General features: G+C 41.8%; 1 protein-coding gene across 1 annotated transcript in view; it reads left to right on the top strand.

Annotated features, from left to right (window-relative positions):
* Positions 1–19,020, top strand: part of WASF1 (WASP family member 1) — a 73,675-nt gene that overhangs the window by 30,234 nt on the left and 24,421 nt on the right. The window contains exons 2-3 of the mRNA XM_075862270.1: positions 2,330–2,489; positions 7,900–8,034. Coding sequence (XP_075718385.1) covers positions 2,357–2,489; positions 7,900–8,034 — 268 coding nt within the window. The 5' untranslated portion in view covers positions 2,330–2,356. The remainder of the gene's footprint in view (positions 1–2,329; positions 2,490–7,899; positions 8,035–19,020) is intronic.

Genomic DNA, 19,020 nt, shown 5'->3' with positions numbered 1-19,020 from the left:
TTTTGTGCTTTTCTTGTCTGTTATGACCGTAACTTGCTGTATTCTCAACACTGGCATTGTGTTAGGTTTTTTAGCCTCCCATGTTTCCACACTAGAGCTCTGTCTCTCTTTGTAAGTTCTCCTGACATGATGTATTATTTAATTAGCATCAAGTTTCCGCCGGACAGAACAGCAGATCGTGTAAAAGTCATGTGAAAGAAACTATTGCTTGTTGGGCTTTCCCAGTTCTGCACTGTCAATGGGGAAACTACTGCCAAACTAAGCTCCTACCATTCATAGAGAAGAGTGTAGTGAATGCAAGGATTCACTGCATACACAATTTTAGAATCTATTTACTATTAATAACGCTGTAAAGTGGGTCATTTATTTTTATATTCACCCCGGCCTTCATTCACCAAGTCCATAAAACACTACCGGATTATCTGGATAGGATGGTATCTTTCGCATGACAGCGACTCTTGTTTGCTAAGCCACAAGTATTTTTGCAGTATCATCCTTGACCCACTTTCTTCTGGGAATTTGCCTCCTATTTTACCAGCATTCTTATTTCAAATTCTTATAAGACTTCTCATTTGCCATTTCTATACGTCAATAATTCATACATGAAAGTCCATTAGCCCTGCACTACGATGATGGTCATTAGTGAACAATATACTATATACTCTAAGAGCCTGTTAGACCACTCCAATAGACATCAATGGGGGGAAAAAGACCAGGGGTTCGTTCAATTTGATTTTCTAGGTTGTAGATTTTTTTTCCCGCTATACTGTACACTGAAGAAATTTGTAGGATGATTTTATGATTACAGGGGGAAAAAATAAACCCCTGGTGGTTTCAGCACAAACTCTTAAAGGGGTATTCGCTACTCCTTTTTATGTTTTTTAAGATTTTTTTAATAGGTGTGTGTGGTAGAGCTTCTTGTAACACTAACCCGAAACCAGCTCAGCCTTGTATTATGTTGTGTTTTTTTTTATTAATTTATCTGGTACCCTGGTTCATTTACCAAATTGGCAAGATTCATTTATGAGACTGTTGGTAATCTTTAAAGAAAAATAATCTATATTATCACCTGGTACCAATGTATACACATCTTTATGGATTTCTTAGATTGCTGTATTGGCTTATAGTTAATGTCAGATGTTTTGGGCTTGGTGGTAGTGATTATCTGCATACAATATATTATACAATAAGAATTCCAGCTACAGTCTGTGCCTCCTGGGATGCACGGCTTGTATTTGGCAAGACCGGAATGCAAATAAGAGTAAAGTGAGCAAATTTTACATTTTAATCTCCAATCCCCTGTTCGGTGTGAATGAATGCCCTCACAGGAAGAGACTAGGAGGTATTTCTATTAATAGACGTGCTGTCAACTTGAGATTTGAACATCTTCCATTTAAAAGGGTTTTTCTTTTAACTGACTACACGTGTTTGATTGGTCCTATAATCAGCAGAACGAAGGTGCTGCCGCAAGCGCCAGGGCACCATGCCACTTTGACTGCAGTACAGGACACCGCACCATCGAAGTGCATAAGACTTTGTCTGGTACTGCAGCTCCTCTCCATTCAAGTTTATTGGGCTGAGTTGCAGTACCAGATAAAACTTAATGGACCAGACCGCTACAGCTGTTTAATTCTGTGGATTGGTAAGGGTACCAGGGACAGACGCCAACTGATTATATATTGATGGCTTATGTTAAGGATAAGTCATCAATTTCTATGGGTACAGTGCCATGACGTTTCATTCTGTCAATAATGGGGGGGGGGGGTCTCTTCTCATTGAACTCCGCTGGTGCTATCTTGTGACATGCCATTGAGAGAAAGTTGAACATACACTTTATGTATGGTCATTGACTGTTATAAGGACTGGTAGTTCAGCCATGCACTTCATGTCTCATTAATCCTATGTGATTTATGTCTGTTGCTTTTCCTAGCTACAGTCTACTTTCCAAGGTCTTCTTTTGAAAAGCGAAATCTGCCCATATATGTATGATAACCGTTGGCCGAATTATCATTATTCCCATTATCGAGGATGTAAGGGTTGTCCAAATGTGCATGCTATTTCAATGGAGCCAAGAAAGATAAGAAGCCTTTAGACACTTCTCCCAAAGCTATCTTTGGCAGTAAAAAAGGCTCGGATTGGAGAAACCCTTCAGTTTAGGGTATTCCTGGCCCCATTGCTATTCTTCAGTGGATCCAGTGAGAACTGCAGACAAAAATCTAATGTCTATTGCTTTAGATAAATCAAGCCAAACACAAAAAATCTCAGTGGAAAGAAAATGTTTTGAATGATACTACTTTAGTCACATTTTGCATGGTTTTTGTTCTTACAGGTGCGGAGCTATCGTATTTGACCAAGGATGCCTCTCGTCAAAAGAAACATCGAACCCAGGCACCTGTGCCACACTGTCCTGCCAAGGGGGATCAAGAACGAATTAGAATGTGTTACAAATATTTCTTTGGCAAATATTATTAGACAGCTTAGTAGTCTAAGTAAGTATTATTTCTATTTCTGTGCTCTTCTGTAGGCAAAGACTGTGGAAGATCTTTTCAAATATTAGTACAAATGAAATATGGTGTTTCCTATAGCAATTCATCAAGGTTTATGCATTGGTTTTTGTAGTGTTCTGTTTAGACAAGGAAACAATTTATGTGAGTCCACAATAGCATTGACTTTTATGTCATATTATCATAACCGTGGGGTGCTAATCTGTACAGTGAAACGCCAAAAATGTACCATGCTTGAAACCAGTAAGGGTTAGATTATGAGGTTTTTCTAGGGCTGGGCGATTATGACCTAAATCAAACTCACACTTAATTGAGCATATAACCTCGATTTACGATTAATGAACGATTATACCACTCCCCCTATTTGAATGCTAGGTCATTGAATTAATATTTATCCCCTGAGCCTGCAGTATACTACTGTATATAATATACACCCTGACTCTGCCCCCACACAGTATATTGCCCCCATAGTGCTCCCCACACAGTAGAATGCCCTATAGCTGCTTCCACAAAGTAGAATGCCCCATAGCTGCTTCCACACAGTAGAATGCCCCATAGCTGCTTCCACACAGTAGAATGCCCCATAGCTGCTTCCACACAGTAGAATGCCCCATAGCTGCTTCCACACAGTAGAATGCCCCATAGCTGCTTCCACACAGTAGAATGCCCAATAGCTGCTTCCACACAGTAGAATGCCCTATAGCTGCTTCCACACAGTATAATGCCCCATAGCTGCTGCCCACACAGTATAATGCCCCTATAACTGCCCTCCACATAGTATAATGCCCCCATAGCTTCCCCTTAGTACAATGTCCCCATAGCTGCACCGACACAGCCCAATAGTGCCTGATAAAAATAATAATATACATACTCACCTAACCCCGTTCCAACGATGAGTGGAGGAGATCCCTCTGCTCCTCCGGTCTGTGCGGCTTGGCACAGAGAGGCATGATGACATCACTGCCTCGCGTCCGCTGATGCATAGTAAATGGTAGAACAGGGACCTTAGGGTCCCACTGCTCTACCATTGGATTCAACTGTATCTGCGACCTGAAGATGTAGATACAGTTTTAAAAAAATAATAATAATTGAAAAAACTGAAACGCGCACGATGACCTCCGTTAAATGCGCACAATTTTCGGTTTAGATAATTTTTCGACTAATGGCCCAGCCCTAGGTTTTTCCATCTCTCGCACATCTCTAGTCCCTGCATGCTTGTTTTTACTACTTACTATACATGCCTTCTAATCCAGGTTCACACTGTGAAATGGCACTTCATGACCACCCCGCACTGAAACTAGAGGAGTTTTACTATAGTGCAGGACTTCATAATTTTTAGGGGGTCCATAATGTTGAAATTTAAATTTTTTGTTGAATTATGAATGTAAACACAACCGTTCTATTAGCAGAGATGTTTTCATAGCTCACTACTTCAAAATTAAATACAATAAGAAGGGGTTCATAGGCCTCATCTAACTCCCAAAAGAGTTCATGGAACACAAATTCTTAAAAACCCCTTGTCATCCAGTGTTACCGCATTGTTACAGTAGTTTCTGCAGTGACTACAAAATAGTTCTACAGTTTCTTGATGCATAATGGCTCCTGCCTGCCAAGATTTAGTCATTCAGAGCTGCCACCAAGGTGGTCCTGCGGGAGGGATAAAATTAATAAGGCTTCGTTCACATCTGTGTCGGGACTCCGTTCATGGGTTTCATCTGACCTTTCCATCAGGGGAACCCATGAACGGAATCCAAACTGAAACCATAGGTTCCTGTTTACGTCAACATTGATCATTGTTCACGGGTTCCCCTGACTGAAAGCTCGGACGGAACCCATGAACGGTGTCCTGACGTAGATGTGAACGAAGCCCAATTCTGTTCTTTACTATCTCCAGTATAATTGTTACATTTAAAATTGTATTTTTTTTTTAAATGATTCTTTCTGGAAACTGGAAGTGGTCTACACAGTGCAGTAAATGGGTTAAATAGGCACCATGAAACATTAAAGGGCTGCCAGCTGTCAAAGAAGGAAAGCTGGAGAATAATAGAATCAGCAGGTAACAAAATTAAGAGCGCTACTAAAAATAATTAGTCCTGCAAATTAAGATCCAGCTGAAAACTGAAAATAATTGATTTAGATGACCACTTTTAGCATATATATATACAGTTAAAGCAGAACATATTGTATCGTGAGTTGAGCCACAATTGCATAATGGGTTTTTAATCATTCTGTAATTTAGAGGAAGTAATCTAGTAAAAGGATATGCTGTAGCACCTTAAACATGAAGCATATTTACAGAATTTTATTGTAAAGGTAAAGCGTCTTTTGTTTGGCTAGCTGGTCATTTGTAGAATTACGTGGGTGTAACTTTATTATATCTGTAAACATGTGAAATGTGTGCGTTTTTGTTTACTATTACATAGATCGAATGAGAGATTTGGCGAAACTGGCAACACTGGAGAGAAACACACAATGTTGCGACTCTTATCAGGCCACTTTTGAGCCTTGTTTATATCCAGAGGCTGAGAACCCATCCAGATCTAATATTTTTCATAGTTGTAGAGTTTGTTACAATGTATCAATGTAGGTAAAATGTATCATCCTGAAGACCAGACTGTTTACTCCTAGATTATTCACGACAGACTTTCAGCCTCTGGATATAAAGAAAAATGATTCCATTCACTGATTATTGAAGTACATTAGACCGTTATAAACCTTTTTATTTTAAAATGATGAATCTTTACTTAAACGTGTTTCCCCTTTTAAAACAATATTGCTACTGTAAAAGGGTTTTCAGGACAAATATGAGTCGCCCAGTTTGAACAGTGGCAAGAAAAGGCAAAATAGGGATGGGATTTGTTAAAAAACAAAAACAAAAACAAAAAATCCCCGAACTTCAGTCTGTAAAATCGAAGGCCTAATGCACACAAGTGTATTTATGATCCATATCACATGGATCTCGAATATGCGGTCACTGCTTTTCAACTATGGCTATGCGTACCATCGTGGTGCTAAATGCATGCAACCACCATACGGTTCTGTTTTGTGCACCGTATTATGAGCCAGAATGCACACACTTGTGTGCATGAAACCTAAGAGCGGCCTGACTTGCTGAAGCTGAAAAAAGTAAAGGATTTTGGACAGTTCTAGCCACTACTTAAAGAGGCCCTGTCACCACATTATAAGTGCCCTATCTCCTACATAAGGAGATGGGCGCTATAATGTAGGTGACAGTAATGCTTTTTATTTAATAAAACTATCTATTTTCACAACGTTAGGAGCGATTTTGGTTTATGCTAATGAGCTTTCTTAATGCCCAAGTGGGCGTATTTTTACTTTCGACCAAGTGGGCGTTGTACAGAGGCGTGTATGACGCTGACCAATCAGCATCATGCACTCCTCTCCATTCATTTACACTGCACTAGCGATATAGATATATCGCTATGTGCAGCCTCATACACAAGCCCTAACATTACTACAGTGTCCTGATAATGAATACACATGACCATCCAGGCTGGACGTCATGTGTACTCAGAATCCTGACACTTCTGAATCTTTTTTCTGAGATTCCGGCAAGTGAAACGAAATCTCGTTTAGCTCCGTAATCTCGCGAGATTTCGTTTCACTTGCCGGAATCTCACAAAAAAGATTCAGAAGTGTCAGGATTCTGAGTACACATGACGTCCAGGCTGGATTTCATGTGTATTCATTATCAGGACACTGTAGTAATGTTAGGGTTTGTGTATGAGGCTGCACATAGCGATATATCTATATCGCTAGTGCAGTGTAAATGAATGGAGAGGAGTGCATGATGCTGATTGGTCAGCGTCATACACGCCTCTGTACAACGCCCACTTGGTCGAAAGTAAAAATACGCCCACTTGGGCATTAAGAAAGCTCATTAGCATAAACCAAAATCGCTCCTAACGTTGTGAAAATAGATCGTTTTTTTTAAATAGCATTACTGTCACCTACATTACAGCGCCGATCTCCTTATGTAGGAGATAGGGCACTTATAATGTGGTGACAGAGTCTCTTTAATGTCTTTTGTGTGTTTAAAGGGATATTCCAAGCTTAAACATCTATGCCCGCTCGCTGGGCTGTTTCCATAACTTCCATAAAACATAATAGAGCAAGCCGCATGCGTGGCCACCGCTTCACTTAGTCGCCATCGGAAATCGGCAGCTAGCGGAATGGAGCTAGAACCTGTATCCATCAGACATTTATGGCATATCCTGTAGATATGTCAAATGTCTGAGATAGGAGTAACTTCTAAAACGCTTTGCCTATAACTACTAAGCATGTTTAATAAAGATTTCCCCTGGTGGAACATATTTCCATTGATCTGAACCATGGATGCGCAGATTTCTAGCTTTGACCAGTCCTTATTAGGTCTCTTGTTTGCGGCCATATTACGGTTTTGTCTTGTAGCGTTTTTTGAGCTGTAATAGGGCACTCATGAGGCCTCTTTTGTTGGCTTCCATACGAATCAATACGAAGGATAGGTCTGTATATAAGACACCTGTCAATGCTTGTACACTTTCGTACACTACCGTACAGGCTTTGTTCTGTGCAGGAGTCAAAATGATGGTTTTCTTTTTAGTATCATCTAGTCTGGGCACAATCTCAGTTCTGTCTCTTCACTACAAACTGGATAAATATCATCTGAAGGTGAAATTCATCTGGGTCTGCACTCACAATGAATTTTAATTTAATGTTGTACTGTTTGCTATGGGATTTAGGCTGTACTCCAGCTCTGAAGGACAGCCAAATTATCCAAAGATTTTTGGTTTAGAATAAATTCCATTCGTTTTTTTTTTTTCTTTATAAATGTTGTATACTTTTTATGACCATCCCATAATAGAAATTAATTTATAATCCGGCACTTATTAGGTCCCATGAGTGCTGGATTAATACACTTTATGGCAAATTAATGGGACTACATTTCCATGATAAGATCTGCCATATACGTTTGCATTATAAGGATAGTACACTTTATACAGGATATCTATGTGGTGCCCATATACTAGTGCGGTCTGTCAGCAGCCCTTGGCGAATCGGCAGTGCCCTGGCGCTATTTCCAAGAAGTTTAGACACCGTGCTTCCCTTGTATGACAAATTCAGCTTGGTGGTCAAAGCAAAATAAAGCCACCAAACTCTGCTAGTAGCGCCCATGGACGATTGTTTAGCATACACTTGTTTTATGACCGGTTATGCTTTTTATAGGAATATAAACTGAGCAAATGAATGTGTGTTCACACATAGATAGATAATGATGATACTGAGACTATAACATCTGTATCGTACTGTAGCTTCCTGAGGATTTCCTGGGTATATTTAGCAGTGTATCACATTGTTGTACTGTAATGTGATGGTTTCCCCTTTTGTATTTCAGGTAAATATGCAGAAGATATATTTGGGGAGCTCTTCAATGAGGCCCACAGCTTCTCCTTCCGAGTGAACAACTTACAAGAACGCGTCGATCGGTTATCTGTCAGTGTGACGCAGCTAGATCCCAAAGAGGAAGAGCGTGAGTTTTATAAAAAAAAATAATGTTTTCACCTTTTACGTTTATATTCTAGCATTGTATGTGCTAATTTTAGTACAGAACTTTCATGCACTTATTTTCGAGCTTACCCTGGAAAGCAGAGATAATTCTCTTGACAGGCCAACACAGCCGGATAATTGCACGCTGCCATTGTCTGATGTTCGCACATGAAATAGGTCATCTTCAGTTCCACATTCCGCTGCAGTTAATTAAACAACGGAGAAAAGCATTAAAGTGGCATTTTGTGCCTATTGGGTAGAAGTTTCTGTCCTGAATATCTGTGTTTGCAGTATTTCTTGTAGTCTTCCAACCCCCTGGAGCTAAGTACATACGTGGAAATGTCATTTTTCTGTGCCAAGCTATTTTATTGGTATTTTTATTAGCATCACGAGAACATACTGCTTGATTCTATTATTTCTATTGAAATTGAATGGCTCTACAATGACTCATTAATTCCATACCTATGACTGGTAATTGTGCTAATATAAGTATAAGGGGTACCTGTTAAACAATCTTCCTTGCCGTCCGCTGCAATGTCTAAAAAAAAATCTGATTTACTGTATATTCATACAGGACGGATACGCTGCGTAAAAGCACACAGCGTATCCGCCCTGGTTGTAGCGGTCATATGGGATGAAGCTTCCTCCCAGGAGGCCGGCCTGGATGGAGAAGCACAGAATTCAGGGTAAGTATAAGATTTTTGCGAGTTGTTCAAATCTCATTGTATAATGCTGCAGATTTTCCACAACAAAATACGTTGCGGAAAATCTGCAGTATTTTCGCTACGTGTGAACTTACCCAAAGAGTGAAGAAGACTTTTCAAGACATGCAGCACCTTCCTTGGCATTGTTGATGCCGTAGTATTGGGGTACATAAACAGAAGCAAATTTACTCTGGTGACGGAGTTCTTAATAGAAGTACAATAGTTGTACGTGTTCTTATTTAAAACAGCAGGAATTTGTACTTGCCAGGCAAGTTTTACTGTCCAGCTAAATGTTCAATTTCAGGGAGCTCCTACTATGAAACCATAGAGATTGTCTTTTATCTGTTTAGGTATTTATTGTTTTTAATAAAAGCGTCCATGTAATCTGGTGAGATACTAAAATATATTCTTAGACCTAGGGCTGGGCGATTAATCAAATTAATTTGATTAATTCGCCCTTTCATTGAAGCATGATTCTGATTTTAATCGGAATCGTGAAATCTATATTAGCCCCAACCCCACGGCAGAGGCTTCTCATTACGGTGGGAGGGACGCTGGAGGAAGATGCCGCTAAAGCAGCGGCGAGTCCAGCACCAGCAGGCTCTACGGACTCACACCCTCCTGACCCCTGACCTATTTAACATCAGCTTCCCCCAACATCTTCACCCTCCTATGCACACCTGTCAGGCCACCTCATCACGTAACACGACCATGGCTGACTGACCCTGCCCCCCATGTACTGAGGGAAAGACAAGAGGATAAGGAATCCGAGGGCACACACTGGATCCTGCGGGCTCGGCTATGTTCACACTGAGTATTTTGCCGAGTTTTTTGACGCTTGAAACCGCGTCGCAAAACTCGGCAAAAACGGCCCGAAAACTCCTCCCATTGATTTCATTGGGAATCGTCGGCGTCTTTTTCCCGCGAGCAGTAAAACTGTCTCGCTGGAAAAAGAAGCGACATGCCCTATCTTCGGGCGCTTCCGCCTCTGACCTCCCATTGACTTCAATGGGAGGCAGAGAAAGCGTATTTCACGCTGTTTTATGCCCGCGGCGCTCAATGGCCGCGGGCGAAAAACGGTGCGAAAATCGGCGTGCAGGGAGAGGAATATCTGCCTCAAACATCCAAACCGAATTTTGAGGCAGATATTCCTCCTGCAAAATACCCCGTGTGAACATAAGGGGAAAGGAGAGACGCAGGCAGGAGGAGGACTGACTGTCTCAGCGTTTCTCTCCTTTTTTTTATGTACATTAGACAGTCTCTCTCCTGTCTTATATACAATGAGTAGATACTTTTTTTTTTTTTTTTTAGCCTGCTTAGTTGGAGTAATTACTGTGCATGCAATTTCTTTATTTAGAAAAACACCAAGACACCATTCTTTTACATAAGAGAATTGCAGGCACAGCTATTCCGTAATATATCGATTATCAGGAATTGTGTCTTGGTCTTTTTTAGTTAAGAGAAATGCATTCACAGGAATTCCTTAATTACTCCTAAAAATAAGAAAATCGTGATTAAAATTGAAAGTCAACCATAGATCAGAGATTTTAAAATCACGATAATATTGTTTGATGTAAAGTGTATAGTAGGTGTTCTAGAATAGCATGTGTTGAAATGGGCATGTATTCATGTATGTCCGATAGATGCAGGTGCCACCTCTGGAACCCGCACCTATTTTTAGAATGGGGTCCCCGAAACCCCGTTCTACCTTTTTTCTGCAGCAGCTGCCTCCTGGCTTCTTCCTGACTATATGGTCGGGAGTACGAAAACAGGGCTGCTAGCTGAGCTACGCTGTTTTCGGAACTTCCGTAGTAGTGAATGGCAGTTACGGAAGCAGTGTAGCATGCGAGCATCATGGTCCCTAATTTTTTAAACCATTATAAAGACATTTAAGGTTGTTGGTTTGCTTTGTGTATGTGTGGTGTGTTTTTTTTTTTTTTTTTACTGATTATTAACATGAAATCAGCACAAGGGCAGAAATATTAAAGCGTACCCTTTTTGTTTAAAAAATTCTCCATATTTTTTAGGTAGATGTACTGTAGAAATAATGTGTCTAACGTGCATGTTTTCTCTCTACTTATCTGCTTAGTGAGCAGGTTTTTCCTTGAGTTATGTAAGAGCTGTTCTGTGTGCTCTGAGCTCATCAGATGTCTTCCTTCTGCTGCTCCCCCTCCCCTCTCACAGCATGTAGTCTCATACACAAAACAGAGGGAGAGATACTGCGTCTGCACCCCTGTTTCCTCTTTACTGTCTTACACTAGACAGATTTTTGTTTGTTGACTGAGGAGGTTGCTGAACATCAAGGCTGTGTTCACACTTCTGTGGATTTTCATTCTCTATCTGCAGGCGGGAAATCCGCAGTGCATTACAGTAGCAGCAAAGTGGATGAGATTTAACAAATCTCAGCTACCCACTGTAGAATATTTCCGTTCAGAAATTGACAATGCGATGCAGATTTTTTTAAATTCGCAGCAGGCAAATTTATGCTGCAGAATGGTTTCACATTTGTTGAGTTCAAAGGGGTAATAAAAATATATAACAAATGACAAATGTTGTGTTTTTTTTCTGCGGGAATAGCTGCATTTTTGCAGCAAAAATTGCAACTAGAAGAAAAAAAAAAAAGAGGCTATACTCCTCTCCTGGCGCTCCCTTAGCTACATGTCTCTTCTCCGTGCTGTGGTTTGTGTTGAGCAGGCCTCCTGCAATGATGTTTTGTCCCATGTGTCTGCTGCAGCCAATCACGGGCTGCAGGGTCACCTGGGACGGGATGTCATCCTAGCGGTAATGCTACGATGTGCAGCACGTAACTGCTAAGGCCAGCGATTGGCTGTAGTGGCGCGTTACAGAACCCCTACCCTAATTGGAAAAAAATTATAGTACCAGATAGCCCCTTTGACTGTAAATAAGATAAATTCATAATATTTGAAAAAAAAATAAGGGTTTCTTTTTTTTTGTTAGACTTTTTTTTTTTTTTTTTTTCTTTGATTTAAGCTGTATTAAATATAATTTTCCATTTTATTTTTTTCCCCCCTTCTCATATGATCGCTAATATAATCATTAATAATACATAGTATGACCTAATAGGCGTTCATGTAGGCAGACCTGGGGGGCATTTATTAGCCCCTTGCCATGGTAACCCATCGGCACCCTGTGATTGCTTCCCAGGGGCGCCAATGAGCTGACACGGTGGGGAAAGACTGGGCCCCATAGCAAACTTTTGACTGGGCCTTCCCCTGGGTGCCACACACAGCCCCCCCTTGTAGATAGTGCACCCCTGTAGATTCTGCTATAAAGCCCCCCCTGTACTCACACCCACTTGTACATAGTGCCCCCACCTCCCCCTTGTAGATAGCCCCAACCCCCTCCCCAAAAAAAGGTAAAAGGTCTGTAGCCTAGTTACAGGGGTTGCCCCACAAAACACATGTATCTCCCATCCACAGGATAGGGGATACATGTGTGATCGCTGGGGGGCTGACCACTGGGACCCCCAGCGATAAGGAGAACAGGGAACCGAAACCCCCCTGAGGTGCCCCATGAAAAGCATGGAGCCCCTGTAGATGGCGCCACACGGAGCCCCTGTAGATGGCGCCACACGGAGCCCCTGTAGATGGCGCCGCATACTCCCCCTGTAGATGGCGCCGCATACTCCCCCTATAGATGGCGTTGCTGATGACCTGGCCAGGAATTCTGCTCATAGAGCCCTGACTTAACTGTCCATATAAGGGCAGTGACATCAGTGGCACCTCCTGCAGCGGAATCCCCGGCCAGGGCGTCAGCAACGCTTTTGCCGGGGATTTCGCTCCAGCAGTGAATGGCAGAGCAGGAAGCGGATAGTTTCCTGAGGACGCAGGTACAATTGAATGTAGCAGTTGCCGGAACAAGTCCCAGGACAGTAATTTGTCGGGACTGTCTCTGTAAATTCGGGACAGTTGGCAAGTATGCACATGTATTCCCTAGCCTGTGGATCGGGGTTACATGTGTTTTGTGGGACAAGCCCTTTAATGGCAGAGCGGGGAGATGCCTCCCTGCTCTGCCGTAGTGTTCAAGAGTATCTTCGTCCTAAGGAAGATACTATTGAATGTGGAGTCGCTACCGCTGTAGCAGCCACAGCGACTGCTAGCGGCGCCACCGGGCTTGGGGAGGCCGTGACGGCGGGGTGGCACGGGCCCCCTCATGCCGTGAGCCCCGTAGCAGCGGCTATGGATGCTACAGTGGTAGTTACGGCTCTGGGTTTGGCGATTATGACCTAAATAGAAATGAACGATTAATTAAACATGTAACCTCGATTCCGATTAATGAACAATTATTTTTGCTATACCCCTATTTGCGTGTCATGCCCTCAATTTGCATGCCACGCCGTTGAATTAATATCCCGAGCCCTCTGTATACTACTGTATATAATATACCCCCTGAGACTGCCCTCGCAGTAGAATGTCCCCACACAGCCCCAATAGTGCCTAATAAAATACATACTCATCAAACCCCGTTCCAACGATGAGTGGAGGAGTTCCTTCTGCTCCTCAGGCCTGTTAGCCTCGGCGCAGACTGGCACAATGTCGTCACTTCCTCGCGCCTGTCTGCGGCGAGCCGTGAGCGGCCGACATTACATAGTGAATGGTACAGCAGGGACTTAACAGCCCACTGCTCTACCATTGGATTCCACTGTGTCTGTGTCCGGAGATCACAGGTAGAGTTGAAACTGGGGAAAAAACGAAATGTGCAAGATTACGTCAGTTATCTTCACTGAATTTCAGTTTTGTTTTTTTTCCGATTAATTGCCCAGCCCTAGACCACGGTACCTACAGGGTTAAAGACGGTATCTGAGCTTTCTCATATGTGTGCTGTTAACCCAGACGAATGGCTGTTAGGCTTCATTCAGACGAACGTAAAAAAGGTCCGTGCAACGCGCGTGATTTGCACGCGCGTTGCACGGTCCTATATGTGTCTATGGGGTCGTGCAGACATGTCCGTGATTTTTGCTCAGCGTGAGTCCGCTGAAAAAAAGTCACGACATGTCCGTTCTTTGGGCGTTTTGCACGCATCACGCACCCATTGAAGTCAATGGGTGCGTGAAAACCACGCATGCCGCACGGAAGCACTTCCGTGCGAACTGCGTGATTCGCGCAAGAGCTGTCAAAAGGATGAATGTAAACAGAAAAGCGTGCTTTTCTATTTACAAACATCCAAACGGAGTGTCTTTGAGAAGAGCGAACCCGGACAACCGAACCGAACTTCACCGGGTTCGGCCGAACTCGTTTTGGCCGAACGCGGCAAAAAAATTTCCGGTACGCGACGTCCGGATATAGTCACTGTCCAGGGTGCAGAAAGAGTTAAACTGTTTCAGCACCCTGGACAGTGACTTCCGATCCCAATATACATGAACGAGTAAAAAAAAAAAAAAAGTTCTGACTTACCGATAACTCCCGGCTTCTTCCTCCAGTCCGACCTCCCGGGATGACAATTCAGTCCAAGTGACAGCTGCAGCCAAGCACAGGCTGCAGCGGTCACATGGACTGCCGCGTCATCCAGGGAGGTGGGGCCAGATGTCAAGAGAGGCGCGTCACCAAGGACGCGTCACCAAGGCAACGGCCGGGAAGTTCTCGGTAATTACGAACCTCTTTTTTTTTTTTTTTTTAACAGGTTGCTAGATATGGTGATCGGAATTCACTGTCGAGGGTGCTGAAAGAGTTACTGCCGATCAGTTAACTCTTTCAGCACCTTGGACAGTGACTGACGTCGGCTAGAATCATCTCTATGATGGCGGCCGCGCGAAAATCACGCAGCCGCGCATCATACACGGATGACACACGGAGCTGGCAAGTGATTTTTGCGCGCGCAAAACGCCGCGTTTTTGCGTCCGCAAAAACGCCACGTTCGTGTGAATCCAGCCTTAATCACAGCCGCATTTCCAACAAAGGGGTTTAGAAACACAGATGAAATTCAGGAGGGTCGCCAAATACTGTATTGAAAGAGAATACCCCTCGCTTAATGGAAAATATATTATATCGTCCTATTTGTTCAGATGTGACAGTGACATATGCTCTTTATTGTGTTTGAGCTATAGTTCAGTTGGTGAAAAGTATTCCTGGTCCATTCTGTGGCCGAGATGAGATCGAACGCTTATGAAAATGGCCTTGATAAAATCCACTTTTATATCCACATAAAAAGGGAAATGGAAGCAAGTCAACCTTGTACTGCAGAAGTAGGAAGCTTAGAGGGCTGTCTGAGAAGTTGGAACCCAAATTGTTACCGCTCCATAGGAAGCTCCTTTTCCTTCCTGCTCCTAGGAGCAAAGCATGTTCAGTTTGGTCGGCGGAGCTGCACTTGTTTGTCTTGACTGTAAGACATAATCATTTCATTGTGCTACAAATAATGCCAGTTTTCGCTTGTTATTGGCTGTGTAATGTGGTAAGAATGCAGGGACAGTTTCATCACCATCAAAATAATCCTCACTTAATAGCATTTTGGAAAACAGCAGCTGCTGAAATTGTGGAACAACTGCTGGGAAAACTATTGAAAAACAGCTGTTTTTTAGTTAACGCTAAAATGTCTAATCTGCCATTACATTCCCTGATCCTATAGAGCAGTGAGTTCTTGATACTGCAGTATGTGACGATAGATCAGACATCTGTGTGTAGTCTTCACACAATAAGCTGTAAATAAATTAACGCACATGCAGTTTAAAGCGAACCTATCGCTGTCTCATCTGCCCCCCCCCCACCATAGATAAGAAACCCTTTCCCACAAAACTATACGTTGATCTGCTCAGCCCCTAACTCTCTATAACATGTTGTCTGCAGAGAAAGCCGCATGGTCCGTACAATGAATTGGAAAATTAAAATAAAAAATCCCCCCCAAAAAAACGGTTGCAGAGATGGCGTTACCTTAAAAAAAATAAATACCAGGAATAGATCCCAGAATGCCAATTCATTAATAAGGAACAATGATATTGAGGACTTGTGATGTCTATTCATTTAGGATCATGTCAATGGGCCATGTTTCAAAAAGCTGTATAGTAGTTTCTGGTTTCGTACGTTAGTATTTCTACTTTTTTTTTAATCCGCAGCTGTTTTATGATTTCTATATGCAAGTGTGCCAAGACCGGAGCTACCATGTTCTTGCAGTGTGTGTACAGTGGCCAACTGAAATGCCAGCCTGGCAGGGCCTAAAGTATGATCCCAACTGTAAGCATGTTTGGGTCCAAGATTCCAAAAGGTTCCCTATGCTATTTGTTATTCCCTATATATAGTTTACTTTGAGAACCCAAAAATTGTTGAAGCTTTGACCCTCAGGGTCTGCAACTCTGATATAATTGTACCATCCTGGACTCTGTGATGGATTGTCTGGAAAACTGAACTAACTTGCAAAATTCAGGACTTACCTTGGATACTGCAGGAGTATAAAAATAACTCTCCTCACTCTAGATTTAACTTGCTATTTTTATACTGATAATTTTGTTGGAGAAAGTAGGTTATGTTCATTAATTGCTCAAATTGTTTTCCAAGGAAAATCAATGCTCTTGTATAGCCCACTGTGAGCGCTCACTGAACAGCAAAATTACGTTAAGACCTTACTTAAAGAGGCTCTGTCACCAGATTCTCAAATCCCTATCGCCTATTGCATGTGATCGGCGCTGCAATGTAGATAACAGTAACGTTTGTTTTTTTTTTTTAAAAACGTTCATTTTTGGCCAAGTTATGAGCTATTTTATATATATGCAAATGAGGTTTTAAATGGACAACTGGGCGCGTTTTTTTTTTTTTTTTCGTATTTTCAACTGGGCGTGTATTGTGTTTTTTACTGTGCGTGTTTACTTGTTTTACTAACTGGGCGTTGTGAATAGAAGTGTATGATGCTGACCAATCAGTGACCAGTCAGCGTCATGCACTCCCCTACATTCATTTACACAGCAGCATCACGTTCTTACTAGAACGATGTGCAGCCGCATACACAGACATTAACGTTAATTAAGTGTCCTGATAATGAATACACATGAAATCCAGCCTGGACGTCATGTGTAATCAGAATCCTGACACTTCTGAATCTTTTCTGTGAGATTTCCAGCAAGGGAAACAAAATCTCGTTTACCTCGTAATCTCGCGAGATTACGCGTGGCTTGCTGGAATCTCACAGAAAAGATTCAGAAGTGTCAGGATTCTGAATACACATGACATCCAGGCTGGAGGTCATGTGTATTCATTATCAGGACACTTGTGTATGCGGCTGCACATCGTTCTAGTAAGAATGTGATGCTGCTGTGTAAATGAATGGAGAGGAGTGCATGATTGCTGATTGGTCACGGATTCGTCAGCATCATACACTTCTATTCACAACGCCCAGTTAGTAAAACAAGTAAACACGCCCAGTTAAAAACACAATACACGCCCAGTTGGACATACGAAAAAAAACACGCCCAGTTGTCCATTTCAAAGCTCATTTGCATATATATAAAATAGCTCAGAACTTGGCCAAAAATGAACGTTTTAAAAAAAAAACAAACCTGTTACTGTTCTCTACACTGCAGCGCCGATCACATGCAATAGGAGATAGGGATTTGAGAATCTGGTGACAGAGCCTCTTTAAGTATTATTTTTCTTTTATTATTGGCTATTTAAAATATTTTCTGTTCAGGCCCAATGCACACGACCGTGCCCGTAATCATGATCCGTGATTGCGGGCACGGCTGGCCGCGGACAGCCACACGCATTTGCTCCAATATAAAGTATGGGAACACGGTCCGTAAAAAACAAAAAATAGGACATGTCCTATCTTTTGTGGAGCCTATCTACGGGACGGACACCTTCCCGTAAATATAAGGGACGGTGTCCGTGGGCAATAGAAATGAATGCGTCTGTAATTACGGATGAATTCTATGGTCGTGTGCATAGGGCCTTACCTAGTGTAGTGTATAAAGATAATGCATATATAGCTAATACAATTGTGTATGTTTAATGCGAAAACCTTTTTTTAAAGAATACCCGTAAGCATTTCTGACATGTCTGTTTTAGTAAATAATTAAAATAACACTTCTGGAGCATATTTTCTTAGAACTCTGTGTTGTATTGATCCTCTGTTATTCCTCTTGAATTTATATGAATAAATTGAAAACTGGGCGCTACCATTCTTCTTGTAAATGTCTGTGCACTCTCTGACATTGTCTAATCAGTGCTGAAATTCTCAGACTGTGTAGGGAGATACCTTATTGACGAGGGAAATGGCAACACCCAGGTACCAATTTATTCATACATTTCCAGGAGGAATAACAAAGGAATGACACAATGCACAGTTGTAATAAGAAAAGATCTTGCAGAATTGTTATTTCATTAGGCATTTATTTCCTAAAGCAGACCAGTCTTGAGAGCTTTCAGGTTTGTACAGAGTGATTATCAGCAATTTTCAGAAAAATACTTTTATTACCTGCATAGCTTCCTTTATGAGAAATCAAATTCCCTGCGGCCAATCTTACCAGAACTGTCAATAGAACACAGGCCTTTTTTCTATGTAAATGGTGATCGCTTTCAGTATATGTTAATGTAAATGACACCTCAATTCTATTGCTGGAGCCTACCCTTTAGGGTCAGACCACACATGGCAAATTTCTGTGCGGAAAATCTGCATCGTTTTCGCGAAACATAAATTAACATGCCGTGCATGAGAATTCCATAATGCAGGTCTTATCTGTGTGGTTTTTTTCCACAGCGTGTGGATGATATTTGTTAAAATATCATCCACTTTGCTGACACTATAAAAGCTTTGGAATTTCTCCTCAGACTATCCGGTTGGAAATTTGACACTGAACACGCCACGTGTGGCCTTACTGTTAACGTTATTCTTCACCTTGATTCAATTTGTATTGGGAAATTGCATTATCATCCATTGCCTAATGTCTCTGATACCAGATTTGCTTTCTTTATGAATTGTTGATATGTTCTAGTACAGGACAGGGGCATCTGTGTGCTGCTGGGCATTGTGACCGTCTACTCACTCCATTCATAATGAAGTACAGTAAGCCTTTGTTTAGTGACTTTGTTTGTAATATTTGAAAGACTTTGTTCTCATGTGTGGCTTCGAGGACTTTTCCTTTTTTTTTTTCTTTATATCTTCACATTCCATATTCCTGCTGTTTTTCCATCCATTGGCTTCAAATTAGGAAAAAACACATTTCGACGTGTGATCTTGCAAAAGTGAGACAAAATAAATAAATGCTGCCCCCTACTAGTGTGTACAATTTTGATAATGCTGTATAATTTCTATAATAGCGCAGT

This window comes from Rhinoderma darwinii, chromosome 4 (genome assembly GCF_050947455.1).
Source record: "Rhinoderma darwinii isolate aRhiDar2 chromosome 4, aRhiDar2.hap1, whole genome shotgun sequence".
In the NCBI taxonomy this organism is placed as follows: domain Eukaryota; kingdom Metazoa; phylum Chordata; class Amphibia; order Anura; family Rhinodermatidae; genus Rhinoderma; species Rhinoderma darwinii.
This window is presented reverse-complemented; position numbering and strand designations above follow the sequence as displayed.